This window comes from Podarcis liolepis, assembly GCF_965112155.1.
Source record: "Podarcis liolepis genome assembly, chromosome: 7".
Classification (NCBI taxonomy): domain Eukaryota; kingdom Metazoa; phylum Chordata; class Lepidosauria; order Squamata; family Lacertidae; genus Podarcis; species Podarcis liolepis.
In genome coordinates, this window is record NC_139561.1 from 22,777,362 (window position 1) to 22,796,464 (window position 19,103).

At 49.4% G+C, this 19,103-nt stretch overlaps 1 protein-coding gene across 2 annotated transcripts in view; it reads right to left on the reverse strand.

Moving 5' to 3' along the window:
- The window catches only part of FNDC10 (fibronectin type III domain containing 10), a 199,398-nt gene extending 180,750 nt beyond the window's left edge, over positions 1–18,648 (reverse strand). The window contains exons 1-2 of one of the 2 annotated variants that reach the window (XM_083513287.1): positions 13,251–18,648; positions 11,542–13,154 (exon numbers count right to left, since the gene is read on the reverse strand). In XM_083513287.1, coding sequence (XP_083369413.1) covers positions 16,809–17,624 — 816 coding nt within the window. In that variant the 5' untranslated portion in view covers positions 17,625–18,648 and the 3' untranslated portion in view covers positions 11,542–13,154; positions 13,251–16,808. Of the gene's footprint in view, positions 1–11,541; positions 13,155–13,250 lie in introns of those variants that run through there. The other variant, XM_083513288.1, reaches the window with a different exon arrangement.
- Positions 18,649–19,103: the final 455 nt, after the last annotated feature.

Below are 19,103 nucleotides of genomic sequence, written 5' to 3' on the forward strand. Positions count from 1 at the left end.
ATAGAGACATTCTGAGTTCAAATCAGAAACAGGGATGGTTTCTGTAAATCCGGGCTGTCTCTGGAAAATAGGGACACTTGGAGAGTCTGAAAGCGGGGATGGGGAGAGGAATGGCCTGGGGAGAGGAGACGTAGCTGGGAAAGAGTCCTGTGGGCCAAAGGTAAAGATCGGGGGGGGGCGGCATTCCCCGTCCCTTGTATAAGGTGACTCACCAACATAAGGGGAGCCAGAAAATACTTCTGAATTAAGCCTTCTTCGCTGCTTCTATACCGTATTTTTCGCCCCATAAGACGCACCGGCCCATAAGACGCACCTAGATTTTAGGGGGGGAAATAAAGGAAAAAAAATTTATTTCCCCCCCAGGTGCGCTGCGCTACACCAGGAGCTTGGGGCGTGCGGAGCTCAGCGCGCCCCAAGCTTCTGCGTGCCGGCAAGGTCTCCGCTAGCGTGGGAGAGCCGGGCGCCTCTCCCAGGGCTAGCGGACCCCTGCGCTAATCCAGAAGCTTGGGGCGTGCTGAGGTCAGCGCGCCCCAAGCTTCTGCATGCCGGCAAGCAGTCCGCTGCCGCCCCAAGCCTCGCGCACCCGGTGGGACCTCCTGCTGGGTGCGCGAGGCTTGCAGACACTGGCACGAAGCAGGGGGAGCCCTCCAGAGGGCTCCCCGTGCTTCGGGCGACAGGCTGCCGCCCCAGGCCTCGCGCATCCGGTGGGACCTCCTGCCGGGCGCGCGAGGCTTGCAGGCATTCGCCCTATAAGACGCACCCCGATTTCCCCTTCATTTTTGGAGGGGAAAAAGTGCGTCTTATGGGGCGAAAAATACGGTATTTCCAAATTGTTGCAAATTGTTAATTCCCCAGCTGGAAAAGGTCTGTATACAGATGGTTAAGAGGCCAGGTGACCGCTAGATGGCACCCTGGTGCCACAAACAGGGGAAGATAAACAAGCTACATTCAATTCTATTACACACAAACACAAACAGAGTGCTTTTTTCTGGGGGGACGCAGGGGGACGCATACCCCTAAACATTTTGTGAGTCTTTGTACCTTTGTCCATTTCTGTATTCTCCCTGAACTGAACTATAAAAAGGTGATTTTCTTGAGTCAAAATGAGAGTACCCCTAAACATTTTTTTAGAAAAAAAGCACTGATTAATATACAGTGGTACCTCGGGTTACATACGCTTCAGGTTACAGACTCCACTAACCCAGAAATAGTACCTCGGGTTAAGAACTTTGCTTCAGGATGAGAACAGAAATCGTGCTCCGGTGGCGCGGCAGCAACGGGAAGCCCCATCAGCTAAAGTGGTGCTTCAGGTTAAGAACAGTTTCAGGTTAAGAACGGACCTCCGGAACAAATTAAGTACTTAACCTGAGGTACTAATATAATATAATATAAAATATAATATAATATACTGGAATGATCTGTCACTACTTCAGTAAAGGCAGACTCAAATCGTCAAAGCAGAAAAACATGTGAGTAGAGGAGGGGAAATGATGGGCTTCATGGCAGTAGTAGCAGTAACATCAATTAATTGGCTAAAAACTGCAACAAGAACCATAAGAACAACTGTACCCAATCTCAATTATACTTAGAGTAGAACAGTGAAAATTTGTGCTCATGACTAATTTAGATCTGTTAATTTCAGTGGGTCTGCTATGGGTCAGACTTAATTGGATGTGACCCAATAATACCCGTTTCCCTTAGCTACACACTGATAATCAATATTTTAGTAGAGATTTTCTGATCACAAATCAATGTATAGGCAGGGAAGAAGTCTATATCTTTCCTGTGGAAATTGGGTACATGCTGAAGCAGTTTTAGCAAGTAATCAATCGTAAGTAGCAGCATATAATAAACCATGCGATTCCTTTCTGGAGAAAATAGAAGGCCAGAAAGTCTGATTAGGGAATATCATCTTCCCCCAATTGCAGCTTTCAATTGTGGATCCTTGGCAGTTAAACCCTGCAGTAATAATGCTTGCAGGATACTTGATGCTAGCCCAAAGGCTGAGAAATTAATCAACCCAGTTCATCTGCTAATCATAATAATACTGATACTGCAAGTAATATTAATAATAATACAATTTGTTCTGCATGACTTTTTGTATTTTCTGCTCACACATCAGTGATCGGTAATGGTGTGGAAGTCAAGATAATGTAATTGGGAGGGAAATCTATTGGCTGGGGAAAGATCATGCAAGGTAAGAACCCCCCTCTTGAATAATTATAAAACACAAGGCAAAACAAAATGGCTCTTTGGCTGCTGGCAAGACATTTTCTATGACACCCAGATAAACCATTCAGACACCATTTCATCCTTCTCTAGTCCAGGCAGCGGCCGCATTGAAACACCACAGACCGCAATCCGTTTGCAAAGTCTATCTCCAGCCTGTGGGATCGCTCTTGAGGAAAAATCAATCTGCTATTCAAAGTGTCTTGTCAAAATTAAAAATGGAAAAGCCCCGATCTGGAAGGGAAAACCTGGTGTTGAGAACCACTTGTTTGGAGTGCAGATCAACTGAGTCAGAAGGTGTGTGTGCTGAAGCAGCCTTCACCAAGCTGGTGCCCACCAGATGTTTTAGACTGCAACTCCCATCAGCCCCAGCCAACTGTGCATCTTTTGTGTGTGTGGGGGGGGGGGGGTGTCAATGGAGACTATTTATAACTTCTAATGGTTATGGGAGCACATGACTCCCTTGTTACAACAGCTCAGCTGGTCTGTTTCTGGACACAGGTGAAAGTGCTGTTTATGACCTATAAAGTCTTATATGGCTTAAAGGTAAAGAGACCCCTGAGCATTAGGTCCAGTCGTGACCGACTCTGGGGCTGTGGCACTCATCTCGCTTTATTGGCCAAGGGAGCCAGTGTACAGCTTCCGGGTCATGGGGCCAGGATGACTAAGCCGCTTCTGGCGAACCAGAGCAGCTTCTGGCGAACGGAAACGCCGTTTACCTTCCCGCCGGAGCGGTACCTATTTATCTACTTGCACTTTTTTTGTGTGCTTTCGAACTGCTAGGTTGGCAGGAGCAGGGACTGAGCAACGGGAGCTCACCCCGTCACGGGGATTCGAACCGCCGACCTTCTGATCAGCAAGTCCTAGGCTCTGTGGTTTAACCCACAGCGCCACCTGCGTCCCTACTTATATGGCTTAGGTCCAAGCTATCTGAAAGACCATATTCTCTCATACAAACCTGCCCAGGTTTTGAGATCATCAGGGGAGGCTGTTCTCTCAGTCCCTCCACCCTCGCAGGTACACTTGATGTGGATGTAGGAAGGGCCTTCTAAGTGGCTGCCCCCAGATTTGGAACTTCCGCCCTAGAGAAGTTAGACTGACTCTCCTTGCCTTGTTGCCCTTTTGCCACAGGGGAAGACTTAACTTGTTCCAGCAGGCTTTGGGGTAACCAACTGTCTTTAAGGAAAGGGCTGGTGCTGCAAAGTGTTCATTGTAACTACCTGTATGTTTTAATAGATCTTTTCCATATCAACATTGTTTTGATTCTAGTCAATGTTTAATTGTGTTGCTTTGAACGTATGCTTTATATTTGACTTTCATCAGCAATGTTTTATTCTGGGTTGTTATATTTGACGTTTTAACGTGCTGTAAATTGCTTTGAGATATTTTTCTCTTTCTTAAGAATATAAAACAGTATAGAAATGGGATAAATAACAATAACAAATAATTATTGTTTTCCCCCTCTACATTTTTAGCTGTTTATATTTTATCTGTAAGCCACCTTGAGTCCCACTCTGGGGGAAAGGTGGAACAACAACAACAACAACAACAACAACAACAACAACAACAACAACAACAACAACAACAACTTCATTATGAAGTTCCAGCCATGTAACAAATCACTCCTGGTTTGCAGTTTTTGATGCAATGCCACCAACAAGAGGGGTACCACTCTCTTTCTAACTTCTATTTCTCTACTCAATATTTTGCAAAGCGATTTGTCTGTCTGTCTTCTGTGCATTCAAACACCTCTCAAGTGGAAGACACAAGATTTACCCACCAGGGAAGAATGGCAGATGAAGTTGATGGACTACATGGAATTGGCGGAAATGACTGGCAGAATCCGAGACCAGGGGGAAGAGTCGGTGGAAGAAGACTGGAAAAAGTTTAAAGACTATTTACAGAAATACTGTAAAATTAATGAATGTTAGAAAAATGTTGGAATGAAGTTATATGGCTTTAGTAGAAATGCTATAAGGAATTAAGTATAAATAGATTAATAGAGCTTTAAAGGGAAAAATATGGTTAGAATGTGTTAAGACAATTATAGGATAGAAAACAGAGGAAGATGGAAAGGAATTGCTGAAACAAATAACAGAAGTGGAATACAAAAAAGGAGGTGTGAGGAGGTCGAGGAAATAAGGGAAAGAAAGATAAGATGTTGAAACTGGATTGTGTTTTAAATGGTTTTTGTTTTGTTTTGTTTTGTTTTGTTTGTTTCTTTTATTTAGTATTGTATTGTATGTTTTTTTCTTTTTTGGTTTTTTGTAGTGTTGTGTTTAATTTGTTGGAAATCTAATAAATATTATTTTTTTAAAAAAAACATCCCTCAAGATATCGCCGGCCAATTTGGCACTGCGGTTCTGGAGATGGAGCAGCGAGTTTCGGTCCACATTTTGATACCTTAGGACACTGTTTTGAACCGAGATGGTGTGCCTGGGAACCAACACGGAAGGAGGGGAGCCCTGCAGTCAGAAAGGGTGTGATATTTTCATTTGCAAATGAGCAGAAAGTGTGCACCTCCTCCAGCGTCTGAGATGAAGGCCGCAAGAAGATCAGCTGGCCGTGTGTCTGCCGCCCCCAGCCAATTTCACTGATCCCAAGCCAGCATCTAATGGCGCAATAATGGCCTTGTCATTGTCACCGTTATGCTATTAGAGGGGGCAGTTGGGATCAGAGGATTGGCTGGGGGTAGCCCACGGGGCAGAGGCTGCCAGTTGCCGTACTCTCCTCTTGGAAGTGCAGAGCGATTGATTCCCTTCTGAGTCCACGGAAAAGGGGGGGAGGGTTATCAATCTAAGCCAGCAAGCAAATGAATCAGTTGCCGCCTAATGTACTCTTGGCTCCTGGCTCAGTTAGCACAGCTGAAGGTCAGACCATTGCCACAAGACTCATTTCTCCTTATGGAGCTTAAGAGAGGGGCAGCAGGAGGGGGGGGGGGTCCCACCAGTCTAAACACCTACACAAATTGGCGTTTTGTTGGAGGATAGAGGGGAAAGCTGCATCGAGAGCCAAAATGCTTTATTACAGAATAATCGAGTTGGAAGGGACCACGAGGGTCATCTAGTCCAACCCCCTGCAATGCAGGAATCTTTTTGCCCAACGTGGGGCTCAAACCCACAACTCTGAGATTAAGAGTCTCATGCTCTGCCAACTAAGCTACCCCAGCTTCTTACTCATTGCATTTACTACTACTACTACTAGGGACGCGGGTGGCGCTGTGGGTTAAACCACAGAGCATAGGACTTGCCGATCAGAAGGTCGGCAGTTCGAATCCCCGCGACAGGGTGAGCTCTCGTTGCTCTGTCCCTGCTCCTGCCAACCTAGCAGTTCGAAAGCACGTCAAAGTGCAGGTAGATAAATAGGTACCACTCCGGCGGGAAGGTAAACGGCGTTTCCGTGCGCTGCTCTGGTTCGCCAGAAGCAGCTTAGTCATGCTGGCCACATGACCCGGAAGCTGTATGCCGGCTCCCTCGGCCAGTAAAGCAAGATGAGCGCTGCAACCCCAGAGTTGGCCACGACTGGACCTAATGGTCTTTACCTTTACCTTTACCTTTACCTTTACCTTTACCTTTACTACTACTACTACTACTACTACTACTGTGTTTTGCTCCAAGGACTGCAAAGTGGCACAAAATGTTTCTCCCCTTTTCTGTTTCATCCCCTTTTCTGTCTCATCCTCACAACCCTGTGAGGTAGGCTGCTCTGAGATACTATGGCTGTACACATTGCCTTGAAGCATATTTGAAGCACATCTCCCGCCGCCACAGAATTCTAGGCTACCACACTGCCAGATGAACAATAACAACAAAAGCTTAAGAAGGTGTGGTCGGTTGCAGAATTCAAAGAGATCGCTGCCCTTTCCTATCATGTTCTAGGCTAGATTCTGCAGGGGGGCTTTTTGGATGGGGTAAATCTAGCAGAAGTACAGGCTAATTCTCAGAAAGCAGGACCATGGTCAGCTCACTGAGAAGCAAGATACAGTACACATCCTAGCAGGACGCAAGGCTCCCAAGAGCAGCCAGGGTGGAATGTGGCTGCAGCAATCATCTGGAGCAGATGGAGAGCTTCAGCCAGTGCTGGGAAGGCTTTTTGCATTCTGCGGGCCACATGAGTAACCTGCCAGGGGCCACAGTCGCCTAGTGAGCAGAGCCAGAGGCAAAAGTGGACAGAGCAATGAACTTTAGCTTTGTGTGGCAGGCTAGTTTCCACATACCCCTTTATCCAGGCATCATCTGAGCCCTTCTTTGTGTGTCTCCTTCACCAGAGGTCCAGATGGCGGCATCACAAGAACGGGGCCTTTTCTGCGGTGGCTCCTTGCTTGTGGAATGCTCTCCCCACGGAGGCTCGCCTGGCGCCTTTGTTACATATCTTTAGGCGCCAGGCAAAAACCACACTTCTTCTCCCAGGCCTTTGGCTGATAAAACAATCCAAAGCCCATTGAACTGATGGGCAGATACTGTTTTTGTTTGTTACGATGGCATGTGCTGTTGTCATGTTGTAAGCCGCTCTGTGAACCTAGGATGAAGGGTGGTATAGAAATTTTAAAAATAAAATAAACTAGCGGCATTTTCAGATTTCAAGCGAATATTTCAGGCGGCAAAAACAGGGTACGAAGCAAGAGTGGTGAGGGGCGTGGCCTGGAGAGAAGGGGCGTGGCCTGGAGAGAGCACCCAGGGCCAGATAGATAAACCTGGAGGTTCACTAGTTGGCATTTGAATCTCTGCTCTCTGTTAAGGAGACTGTTGGGGCTTAAAGGACCAGAACCCTTTTCTGCAAGCCCTGGTTGAGTCCAGAAGGCTCCTACTGGTGAACCTTTCCCAAGGAACCCTAATTTAAAAGGCTTTGCTATAGTTTCCCAGTGCTAAAGAAAATGCACTTTGCACCAGCTCAGGAACACTTTGATCTCTCCTTGCTTCCAGCATTCTGTACAGCCCAGTGCTGAGAAATGGATGCAAGGGCACGGCTGAGCCATAGGAAGTCCTGGCACATGTTAAGGCCACAGAGGTGGGGTTTCCCCCTCTCCTTTCTTCTCTAAGTCACGCTCTTTTGCATTCCGTTTCATCCTTCTCTCTCCTCTGTTGCTATAAAAGGCTTCACCTGCAATCAGTGACTCAGCAGAAACAAGCCCTGCATGCTAAACACCCAACAGCCTGATCTGGGAAGCCAAACCCGCCACCTGGAGCATCCGTCAACACGCAAAACAGGGAAAGGAAGATGAAGCTGGGTGTACACAATCATTCCCCCCACCCCACCCCATCAAACTGAACTGACTCAGCACATACATATATATAGGGAAACATGATGGATTGGGGAAGGGCCACAGCTAAGTGGTCAGAGCATCTGCTTTGGGTGCAGAAGCCCCCAGAATCAATCCCTGGCTTCTCCAGGTAGGTCTGGGAGTGGCTCCTTGTCTGAAAACCCTGGGGAGCTGCTGCCAGTCAGAGTAAGGTAAAGGGACCCCTGACCATTAGGTCCAGTCGTGGCCGACTCTGGGGTTGTGGCGCTCATCTCACTTTATTGGCTGAGGGAGCCAGCGTACAGCTTCCGGGTCATGTGGCCAGCATGACAAAGCGCTTCTGGCAAAGCAGAGCAGTGCACGGAAACGCTGTTTACCTTCCCACCGGAGTGGTACCTATTTATCTACTTGCACTTTGACATGTTTTTGAACTGCTAGGTTGGCAGGAGCAGGGACCGAGCAACGGGAGCTCACCCCGTCACGGAGATTCAAACCACCGACCTTCTGATCAACAAGTCCTAGGCTCTGTGGTTTAACCCACAGTGCCACCCGCGTCCCTTGCCAGTCAGAGTAGACAATACTAATCTAGATGGACCAGCGACCTGGCTTGGTATAAGGTAGCCTTCTACCTTCCTTTGGCTGAAGGGAAGGGCAGTAGCTCGGTGGCAGATCATCTGCTTTGCATGCAGAGGGTCACAGGTTCAATCCCTGGCGTCTCCAGGTAGGGCCGGGAGAAATGGGGCAAACCTACTATTGATTCTGTACCTTCTGCCCCCATTCCTGTGTGTTTATTCTTCTACTTTCCTCTCCCTGCCCTGGGGAAAAGGTGCCACCTTTATTTACAGTCCTTTGGGGAAGAGAAGTGGTGTGATCAGCACATTCTATTCCTGCCGCACACACGTGCCTGTCTGTTCCAAATATAGCCCTCTATTATCTGAAATGCCTCTGGTTGTGTCCAGGGCTGTGAACGAATGCATTTCTTCATGTGCAGCGAAGAAGAGGTTCTGTCCTCTCTCTTCTTGACTGCCTGACTTGACGGAAGGACCGGCCTGAAGTCTTCTGGACCCAGATGCTGTTGGCAGAGGGGAGAGGAGTCTGCAAAAGTCAACATGTCTCTCTTGCGGACTGATCTGGCCATAGAAATTGGTCTCAGATACAGGGAGGTATATAAGGAAGCCAAACCCCCCCATGAGAAAAGATTATACAAATCCTCTTTGTTGACCATCCCCAATAGGGGCTGCCAGCTTCATCCTTCTCCCCTAAATAAAAACACTGTCCATTGAGCACAACCTGCCGTCACCATCCCCCTTCTCCCCAGTGCTCTGTTTCCAAGCCTCTGCAGTGTTATCTTGCCAATAAATCAAATTACCCCCATTTAAAAGGAGGAAGGAAACTGCTGCATCCTAAATGGATCGTTCTCCTGCCTCCCGTTTTTAAACTCAAGGTCGGTCATATTGATCTTGGCGCCTCTTCTTATCCCTTTGAAAAGAAGGAGAGGGAGTTATTTTAAGTCGCCCCGATAGGCCAGAACAAATCTGAGGGTTGATAAAGAAGAATTGTCCTGGCTGCATTTTCTTAAGAGCTGCAATTTCCAGGGCGTGGGAAGGGCAGGGGATTGCTTTTAGGGATATTAATGTCCTTTGTAAAAGGAGAGAGTGGGGAGGAGAGGTGAATAGAGTCTGATTCACCTGTGCAGAGGTTGTGATACCTTCTGAGTTTTTTTTGGGGGGGGGGCTGTGTGTGTTAAACCTCCACACACAAACTTAGCGTGGGCTCAGTTGTTTCATTTATTTATTCTGAAATAGATTTTATTAAGGTTTATAGAGAAACATACAAGACTTAATATATTTCCCCTTTTTAAAAAACCAAACCAATACTTTTATCTAGATACAGTGGTACCTCGGGTTACATACGCTTCAGGTTACAGACTCCGCTAACCCAGAAATAGTGCTTCAGGTTAAGAACTTTGCTTCAGGATGAGAACAGAAATCGTGCTCCGGCGGCACGGCGGCAGCAGGAGGCCCCATTAGCTAAAGTGGTGCTTCAGGTTAAGAACAATTTCAGGTTAAGTACAGACCTCCGGAAAGAATTAAGTCAAGTACCATATTCGTATTTATTGCGCTTGTAAGGGTCTCTTAACAACTCTCAGCAACGCCAACCACAGCTCCCAGAATCCTTTGGGGGAAGCCATGACTGTTTAAGAGTGCTTTGAATCTATGGTGTGGATTTGGCCCTAGTCTCTGGCCTTTGGAGCTGTGTAACCCCATAACCTCCCACACTGAGAGCCGAAGGCTTTTGTCTGAGGGTGCAAGCCGGGAGAGAAGGGTTCGGGTAACCCAGGATTTCCTCGGAAGGCAGATGTGCTGTTTTGTGTGGATTCCGGCGGCCTGCATGGCACAGGATATAAGCTCTTCACAGAACCATCTGTTCAGCTGGGTCCCCTGTCACATGCGACACCATCTGCCAAACCTGCCAGGCAGGGAGGCGGGGAAGGGAAGAGACACTATTTATATCCACCGCCAGCTCAAGGCGACAGCAGCAAATGGACAGCGAGAAAAACTCAATGGGATACCCTTTTCACAATCCCACTAGCATCAATCTGCCCAATTTGGTAGCCTAGAACCACATAAATGTTTTCTGACGTTTATTTTCCTCCACTTTCTTACACAGCAGGTTCCGCCATGCTGGCAACTTCTTAAACATCAGCACCAAGGTGATCCGAGGCTCATTGGCAAATGTATTTGTTTGCAAATTGCTTCGATTGTACAGATTCCAATTTCACCTGAGGAAACCTTTATTGCATGGGTAGGCAAACTAAGGCCCAGTGGCCAGATCCGGCCCAATCGCCTTCTAAATCCAGCCCGGGAATCAGCATGTTTTTACATGAGTAGAATGTGTCCTTTTATTTAAAATGCATCTCTGGGTTATTTGTGGGGCATATAAATTCGTTGAAATATAGTCCGGCCCCCCACAAGGTCTGAGGGACAGTGGACCGGCCCCCTGATGAAAAAGTTTGCTGACCCCTGTTATTGCAATGCTCCATTTTAAACAAACTTCCCTGCATCTTGAAATCTAGTCTGGCAGGGTAAAGCGTTAGATCCAGCCCTTTTCCTTGACGTGCTAGCTTTCCACGTGCAGAAATGTGGAATTCAGTTATGTGATTCTGCACCTGTCCACACCTGCAAAATGAAGGGCTGTAATTCAAGGAGGCCTGTGTCATTTGGTTCTTTGGAACAAGGATGACAGCTTCCAGTGGACTCGTTTGATAGTGGGAAGAGCAGGGGCAAAAGTTAGCAATGAAAAGGAGGCATTCTGATCCTGTATCGGCAGTGGTGGCTGGTGCCTCTTGGAACCGACAGGGTGGAAAGCAGGGAGCCCAACAGTAGGTGGCACCAGAGACACCGACAGGCAACTCCAACTTATTCTAGTTCTGTCCCCATCCTCCTCCCTGGTGTGTTTTACAAGGGCAGCATTGAGACTAAGAAAGAGTGCCTCCACCCTCTGGCCTGGATGTCAGAAGGCAGGCAGGTGGGCGCTGGCTGAGGTTGGTGAGGCAGTGCCCTGCTCAGCTTAAATGGTCCAGCCTCTACTATGTATTGGGCAAACCCACATGGTATCCGATTGGCTACTGCTTCTGTGCTTGTCTTAGCCTTGCAAGCAACTGTACCTGAGAAAGAGAGCCAAACATCTCTCCAGTAGGCCCCACATGTACTGCCCATTTAAAACATCACCATGCCCCTTTAAACAGTCCTGGCTTCTTCCCAAAGAATCCTGGGAGCTGTAGTTCGTTAAGGGTGCTTAGAGTTGTTAGGAGACCCCTATTCCCCTCCCAGTGCTACCATTCCCAGGGGTGTTTAACAGGCAACCGATCTTCCCAAGGAACCTTGGAAATGGTAGTGCTGGGAGAGGAACAGGGGTCTCCTAGCAACGTTCAGCACCTTTAACTGACTACAGTTCCCAGGGTGCTTTGTGGGCAGAGGCGTAATGCTGCTTTAAAGCTTGGATGTATAAATCAACACAGACGGACTGGCGACCTGATCTTCATGCAAGAAACAACACACTGAGTCATATACTTGTTTTTATTAACTTTTATTTGCTCCTGACAGAAGGTAATGGGAGCCGCTGAGAATCGAGCCCGCTCCTTATTTGCATAGCTCCACCCTGAATTCTATTTCTTGGTCACGCCACACGGTGACAAAGAGACAGGATCCAGAAACTGATTTTTAATACATATGTAATTGTGTGTAAGCCACTTTGCGTGTTTGCTCCCAAAAGCATTCATAATAATGTGTGTGGTTTTTTTTATTTAAAAAAATGACAAAATAAATCAGCTGGGAACACGGCATATAGCCTTGGGCTAGTTATTCTCTATGGGGCACAGCTCCCATCTGTTAACATGGGGGGAACTAGCAGAAACAGTTTTTAAAACAATCTACACACATTGGTATTGCTGTAGAAATGCCGAACGACTAGACACAGATTGTGCTAACCAAAAAAAGAGAAAACCACAGCTACCATTCAAAGGTCCTCAAACAGATCTCCTATGATGAGATCTGGCAATTGCTTTTTTTGGTGGTGGTGGGGGAAATCACCAACAAACCAAATTAAACCAATTAAACGTAATTTAACAGCTCATTAACTAAAATGCCTTTACAGCTACTGTAAAAGAGACAACAGCAAAGTATTTGTTATCCCGTAAAACTGATGGAGTGGAAACCAGCGGTGTGTGTGTGTGTGTGTGTGTGTGTGTGGAGAGAGCACAAAGGGAGGGGACACACTTAAGGCACAAGATAGTTAATACCAAAGCATGGCGACAACTGGGGTGTTACAGAAGCAGTAAGCGAGAAGGGCTGAGAGCCAGCTGGCCAAAGCGTTGACAACAGTTAGTGGACCACAGTGGTGGGAGGTGCCTTTGCCAGAAGGACAGCTTCTGTGCATTGGTGACAGGGGAAATCACCCACGTAAGTCAATTTTACATCATGCTTATTAAAGGTTCTCCTCACTCCGGTGATGGTGACTGGTGTGCGTCGGGCTGAAATGCAGGAGGCCAACAGTAGGGGGAGCCAAAGGTAATGGCAAGCAAGTTTTGACCCCATCTTCCTCCCTGCTGAGTTTTACAAGCGGTAAGAGGAAGGCCGCCAGCTAGGGACTGATTGTAAGAAGGCAGGGAGGTGGGAACGGCCTGGCAGAGGGCAGCCAGGGGTTAGCAGGGCACTGCCTCATTTGCCCCAAAGGGCCAGCATCCACTACACTTCACGTTTTCACTTTAACTGAGCCCTGCCCTTCCTCCTCAAGGCTAGACAAGGACAGGGAACCGAACCCACAACCTCGTGCTCCACCGACTGAGCTATCCCAATGGGAACCAAGTCAGGCTCCACGCCTGTTTAGCCACCAAACCAGTTTTAGCGGTCTGCTCCCTGCGAACAAAGCCCCAAATAACTCTGGAGCTGATTACCTGAAAAATCACCTTCTTCTTCACTGCCTGGTAAGGGCACCACTAATGGAGTCCAGTTATTTATCGCCATGGCCTGATGCTTAGTTGCAAGCAGGCACAGGAGGAGGGCTTTTTCACTGGGGGCGCATACCTGGGAGGTCCCCCAACTTGACCCGATAGAGATTTCTAGGGCCCACCCTGTTCTTCCAATTACCAATTGTTTTAACTGATTTTAATACTAACTTAGTTGGTCTTTAAGGTGCTACTGGAAGCAATTTTTTTATTTTGACTATGGCAGACCAGATCTGTGGCAGATCTGTAACTGATTTTAATACTGTATTTCCGTACTGTTGCGACCTGCAGAAGGACCTTGCGGTGGGTAGATAGATAAAGAAACACATCGGGTGGTCTGCGGCACTAGTCCAACAATATCTGGAGGGCCACAGATTTCCTATCCTTGCCCTAGAGCGACCATTTAATAGAACAGTAGCACTGGAAGAGACACCGAAGGACATCTAGTCTAACCCCCGGCGATGCAGGACTTTCTACTAAAACTGGCAGAAAATTCACACACGTTACTGCCGCCCAAACAAGGAAGTCTGATCAAATGAGCATCTATGCTCCCCATTTCACCACTGCGTTACGTTTTCCCATCACAGAAACAGAAAACGATATCTAAGCACCTGAGCGAGATGAAGGTTTTTCCTCCCTTGAAACCAATCCAGAGAAAATTCAGCAAACAGAGCAACAGAACCGTTGACCAATCTTATTTTAAGCAGGTGTGGGAAACCTCTGGCTTGCCAAACTACAACTCCCACCTTCCCTGGCTATGGCCACACTTGCAAGGGAGGATGGGAGCTTTAGTCCAGCAATGTCTGTAGGGCCACAAGTTCCCCACATCTGCTTTAATGCAAAGTCTGACCTCAGGGACAGTCAACCTGGTGCCCTCTGACTGATGTTGGGCTACAACTCCCATCAGTCCCTGCAAGCATGGTCAATAGCCAGGGATGGTGGGAATTGTAGTTTGGCGACACCCGGAGGGCCCAAGTCAGCAGATGATGCGAGCTAAAACTCAGGGACACCCAGAACTCATCATCTTAGCCACCCCTAGTCTAACTCATATATGCTTCTAAAATCCTTTTGAAACCTGAATTTCGTCTCTGGGAAACTCTAGTTTCAAGGAAGCTTCCATCTCCCTCTAAAGTTATTTGAGTACGGTTAGACACAGAACGATGTTTGACAACAATTTGAAATGAAGGACTTCAAATTCATTTCCCCCCCATATATAAAACCTGAAAACCACTTCCCCCCCTTCTTTTTTAAAAGAATCTACAGTACTTCTTTGTGCTGAAGGTGAAAGGTTTGGGGACATACCTAGAGCCACCCACATATGTGCTCATTGCTACACGCTGTCCCCCGTCTAAGCAGGTGTTGGATTACGACAGCATAGAAAAAGTTGCTTCGAGATCGTTTTTTTAAAACACTGCATTTTCAAAACTTCAAAAATTCAGACGGCAGATTCTCACATTTGAGTTCAGGGATTTTCTGCTTCAAGAATTCAGCTCAACTCTTGGGGAAGAGAGGTGCCTGGTTCTCCTTCCATCTATAGTCCAGATGCAGGCTAACAAGTCCTAGACATGATGGATGTGAAGATGCATATTCTGGACCAGTCCAGGTGTGTCTCTAAGCTAAAGCTGATGCAATGGAGGCAACCCTACTTTGTTTCAACAGGGCCAGGTGCCATGGAGAAATGCTTCTATACTTTTTCTGAAGGTGTCCAACTTCCCCAACCAGCTGGTGGAGGGAACCGCTGCTTAGCTCGGAGAAGTGGACTCTGCACATGCTCAGGGGCACTTTGCATTTATTCCTGCACTTCCTACACCACCCGAGCTTTGGAATTCAGAACAGACTTCTGAATGGGGAAGAAACAGAGGCTGCATACACAAAGTGCCTTTGAAGCATACCCCACTCCAAGAAACCTGTGAACTGCAGTTTACCCTGCACAGCACTACAATTCCCAGCACCCAGAACAAACTACAGTTCCCAGGATTCTTTGGGGAGGGGAAAAAATTAATGCACAGCCAGAGGTTGCTTTGTTCCATCACAGCTGTTCCCAGCATCATCTTCAGCTAGCCCTTATATTTCTGCTCACCCACCCAAGGGATTCCCCTTGGTCCTAGCTTCCCCTCTTATACCCCTCCTGCTCCCAGAGCAGACACTAGTCTCTTTCCTAATAGCCAGTAGCCCCACAGACATGGTCCCTATCCCTGGGATCTCCAAGACTGGAGGCATTTCCCACCACTTCTCACCAAAAAGGGCTGCTCCTCCAAAAATGGAGATGCCTCTTTAAAATACAACATCTGTACGTTGTGCAGGCAGGCAAGGTGAGTGAAGTCAGTGAGGGGTTAACAGAGCATGTGGGACTTTACCTGCAAATTTCTCAAAGAACCAGAAAAGGCAGTGAATGGGGAGCTCACACCACTGAAAGCAGGGCGGCCTGGAGCAAGTGGACTTCCTATTAGGTGGTGACTGACCCACAATCCAAAAATCCAAGTCAAGTCGTCACTTGATGGTGCAGTTGTCAGGTGTGGAGATGAGGGCTTCCCCCAGAGGTCTCTAGCCAGAGAGGACCAGAACCACTGCTTCATAAAGTAGGGGAGGGAGCCTCCCTCTCTCCTTGCCCCCCCCACAGAAAAGGGAGGCTCAGCACAGTCTACCATCACCATCATAACCACTTCACATATCTTAGGGTGCTTCCAGACCGTTGCTCTCTTTGAGCGGGGTCCAATCACATACCAGCAGGAAGCTGACTCTTGGTCCATATAACCCAGTATTGGCAACACCAACCGGCAGCAGTGACCCAGGGTTTTAGACAGGGGTGACATTCCCAGCCCTTGCTGGAGACGTCGGGGATTGAACCTGGGACCTTCTGCATGCAAAGCAGATGCTCTACCATTGAGCTACCTACCGCCTGGCCAATTATAGTGGGGAGGTCTTGCGCAGCAAACCTGCTTCCCCCAAAGACTGGAGTTTTTGCAGTAAGGAAAGTAACAGTGAAAACGCACTGGAAGGGCAACGCTTCCTTTGAGGCGTTGTCTAACCACCCTGCAAACAAATCAGGATGAACGCAACATAAACAGGTAATCTAGAAGGGCCCCATGTCGATTCATCCTATGAGTTTTCATTGATTAAATGGTCAGCCAATTAAATTTGCATAAATATGCCCAGCAGTGGGGGGAGGGGAGGGGAGAGAAAGAATGCCATGTTTCTTGTTGGAAGAAGCATTCCCGGATGTGTGAGAAGAGGGAGAATATTAGAAATTAACCTAAATATATCTATTTTTTAAAGTGTGGCATTAATCCAAAGAAGGAACCCTTTTAACTGAGCTAAAAAGGGTTTTGAAAAGAAGCGCTTCCCCAATCAGGCCAAGAGCCTTTGCAGCCCTAATTTGCAACTGGATCCGCTCGCCAGTTAAAGCCCAGGCTTTCTCCCAAGTAAATGTGACCAGGGATCCCACCTGCACAGCCCCTTTCTCCTGGGCAGGCTTACTCAGAAAGCAATCCCCGGGAGGGGGGCTTTATAGCCAAGCAAACCTGAAAGAATACTAGAATTGCAGAACTGGAAGGCACCCCAGAGTCATCTAGTCCAACCCTCTGCAATGCAAGAATCTCAACACACAGGTCCCCCATCCGATTTGAAACCAATCTGAAAGGGGGGTGGGCTTCCGACGCTACACCCCGTTATGGCTTACTCCCGTGATTACATAAAGTAATTCGGAGCAGGGATCACAGTTGTGCGTCCTCGGCACGATGCGCACGCTCAAAGGTTGCTCGCTGGGGCTCTCTTCCCCCGTCCACCCGAGGGCAGCCAGGGTCTCATTGCGCGCTCCTCGGGGCTTAACCCGCCTCAGTTTCCCCTCTTGGCGGCGGGCGCGGCGGGGGGCGTGAGGTTCTCGGTGAGATAGGCGACCAGGAGGCAGATGAAGACGAGCATGACGCAGATGGAGCCCCCGACGGCCGTCATGGCGACCACGATCTCCCGCATGCCGGCCGGCTCCACGGTGAACTCCACGCATTCCGGAGGCCACCGGGGAGGAGGAGCAGAATCAGGATCGGTGCCGTTGGCGGCGGCGGAGAAGAGGGGCTGCAAGCAGAGGCGGTAGCGGACGCTGCCGTGCGCGTCCTGCAGCAGGTAGTCGCGGCAAGCGGCGCCCAGCTGGACGCGGTCGCACTGGAAACGCGTGTAGGCGCCTTCCCACGAGCACGAGAGCGAGAAGCCGCGCAGCAGGCCGAGCTCGGCCGAGGAGGTGGGAACTTCGGCTCCCTCGTCGTCGCCGTCTTCTTCTCCCTCGGCCAGCAGGGGAGGCCAGCCCCACTGCAGGAGGACGCTGCCGTTGAGGAGCACGTTGGCCAGCAGGGCGCGCCCGGGCGAGCGGTGCGCTTTGCAGCTCCGCGGCGCGCACTGGAAGCCCCGCGCCCGGCTGCGGAAACACAGGCGCCCGCCCTGCGCCCCCGAGGCTGCTCCGCCGCCGTCGGGGCCTTCGCTCAGCACCTTGTACGGGCACCACGGGTCTCCCTCCGCACCCGCGTCCTCGGCGCCTCCGAGCGGCGGGTCCCGGTGCGCGGCGCGCGCCTCTGAGGCTCCCCAAGCCGTCGGGACGCCTCCCAGCCGCGGCGCCCGGCCCAGGCCGAGCAGGGCGAGCAGCAGGAGCCGGAGAAGCATGGCTGGCGCCGGGGCATGGAGGAGCAGGAGCAGGTGCAGCGCGGGGGAAAGGGCTTTGCCAGGCCGGGATCCGGCGCGCTCTAGCGGGGCTTGGGCGCAAAGGGAAGCCCCGGCCGGAGGCAGGCCGAGGCGGGACCCCGGCGACCTCGGCTTTCCCGGGCAAACGGCAGAGACATTTTCAAAGTGCCAACTTGAAGAGGGCGAGGCGGCGGCGCTGGAGCCGGCGGTGGCGCCTCCTTTCGGGTGGGATCCGGGAGGTTCGGGCGCCGCCCAGCGGCCCTCCTCCTCCCGGCGGCAGCGGCGCGGTTAATTCTCGCTGGGTCTGGAAGGTGGAATCGGAGAGAAGAGGGGGGTGCGTGTGGGAACAATTAAAAGTGCATTTTGTATAGAGGCAGTGTGGTGTAGTAGGTAGAGTGCCACCCCTGCGAGACCTGGGTTCGAATCCGACCTTGGCTCTGAAGCGTTGGGTCAGCCCCTCGCTCTCTGCGTAACCTGCCTCACAGGGTTGTTGCGGGGAACGCCGCGCAGCTTGCTGTTGTTTAGTCGTGTCCGACTCTTCGTGACCCCATGGACCAGAGCACGCCAGGCACTCCTGTCTTCCACTGCCTCCCGCAGTTTGGTCAAACTCATGCTGGTAGCTTCGAGAACACTATCCAACCATCTCGTTCTCTGTCGTCCCCTTCTCCTTGTGCCCTCCATCTTTCTCAACATCAGGGTCTTTTCCAGGGAGTCTTCTCTTCTCATGAGGTGGTCAAATTATTGGAGCCTCAGCTTCAGGATCTGTCCTTCCAGTGAGCACTCAGGGCTGATTTCCTTCAGAATGGAGAGGTTTGATCTTCTTGCAGTCCATGGGACTCTCAAGAGTCTCCTCCAACAACATAATTCAAAAGCATCAATTCTTCCGCGATCAGCCTTCTTTATGGTCCAGCTCTCACTTCCATACATCACTACTGGGAAAACCATAGCTGTAACTACAGTGGTACCTCGGGTTACATACGCTTCAGGTTACACACTCCGCTAACCCAGAAATAGTGCTTCAGGTTAAGAACTTTGCTTCAGGATGAGAACAGAAATTGTGCTCTGGTGGTGCGGCGGCGGCAGGAGGCCCCATTAGCTAAAGTAGTGCTTCAGGTTAAGAATGGTTTCAGGTCAAGAACGGACCTCCAGAACGAATTAAGTATTTAACCCGAGGTACCACTGTATATGGACCTTTGTTGGCAAGGTGAAGTCTCTGCTTTTCTACAAAGTCAGTGAGGTCCAGAGCTGGTTCCAGAGCAGAGCCACTGAAGCTGTTTTGATTTATGTCACATAATCAATCAATCACATGATGGGGTGCAAACACACCTTTTGAATGGCAATGCCCATGAACTTGGGGGTGGGGGTGCGCCCCCCTGAAATATTTTAAGGAGTGAATTAAGGGACCTTGGCCCCTAGGAGTTGGTTTCTATGCAAGGTGTATATATCCCCCACAGAACACTA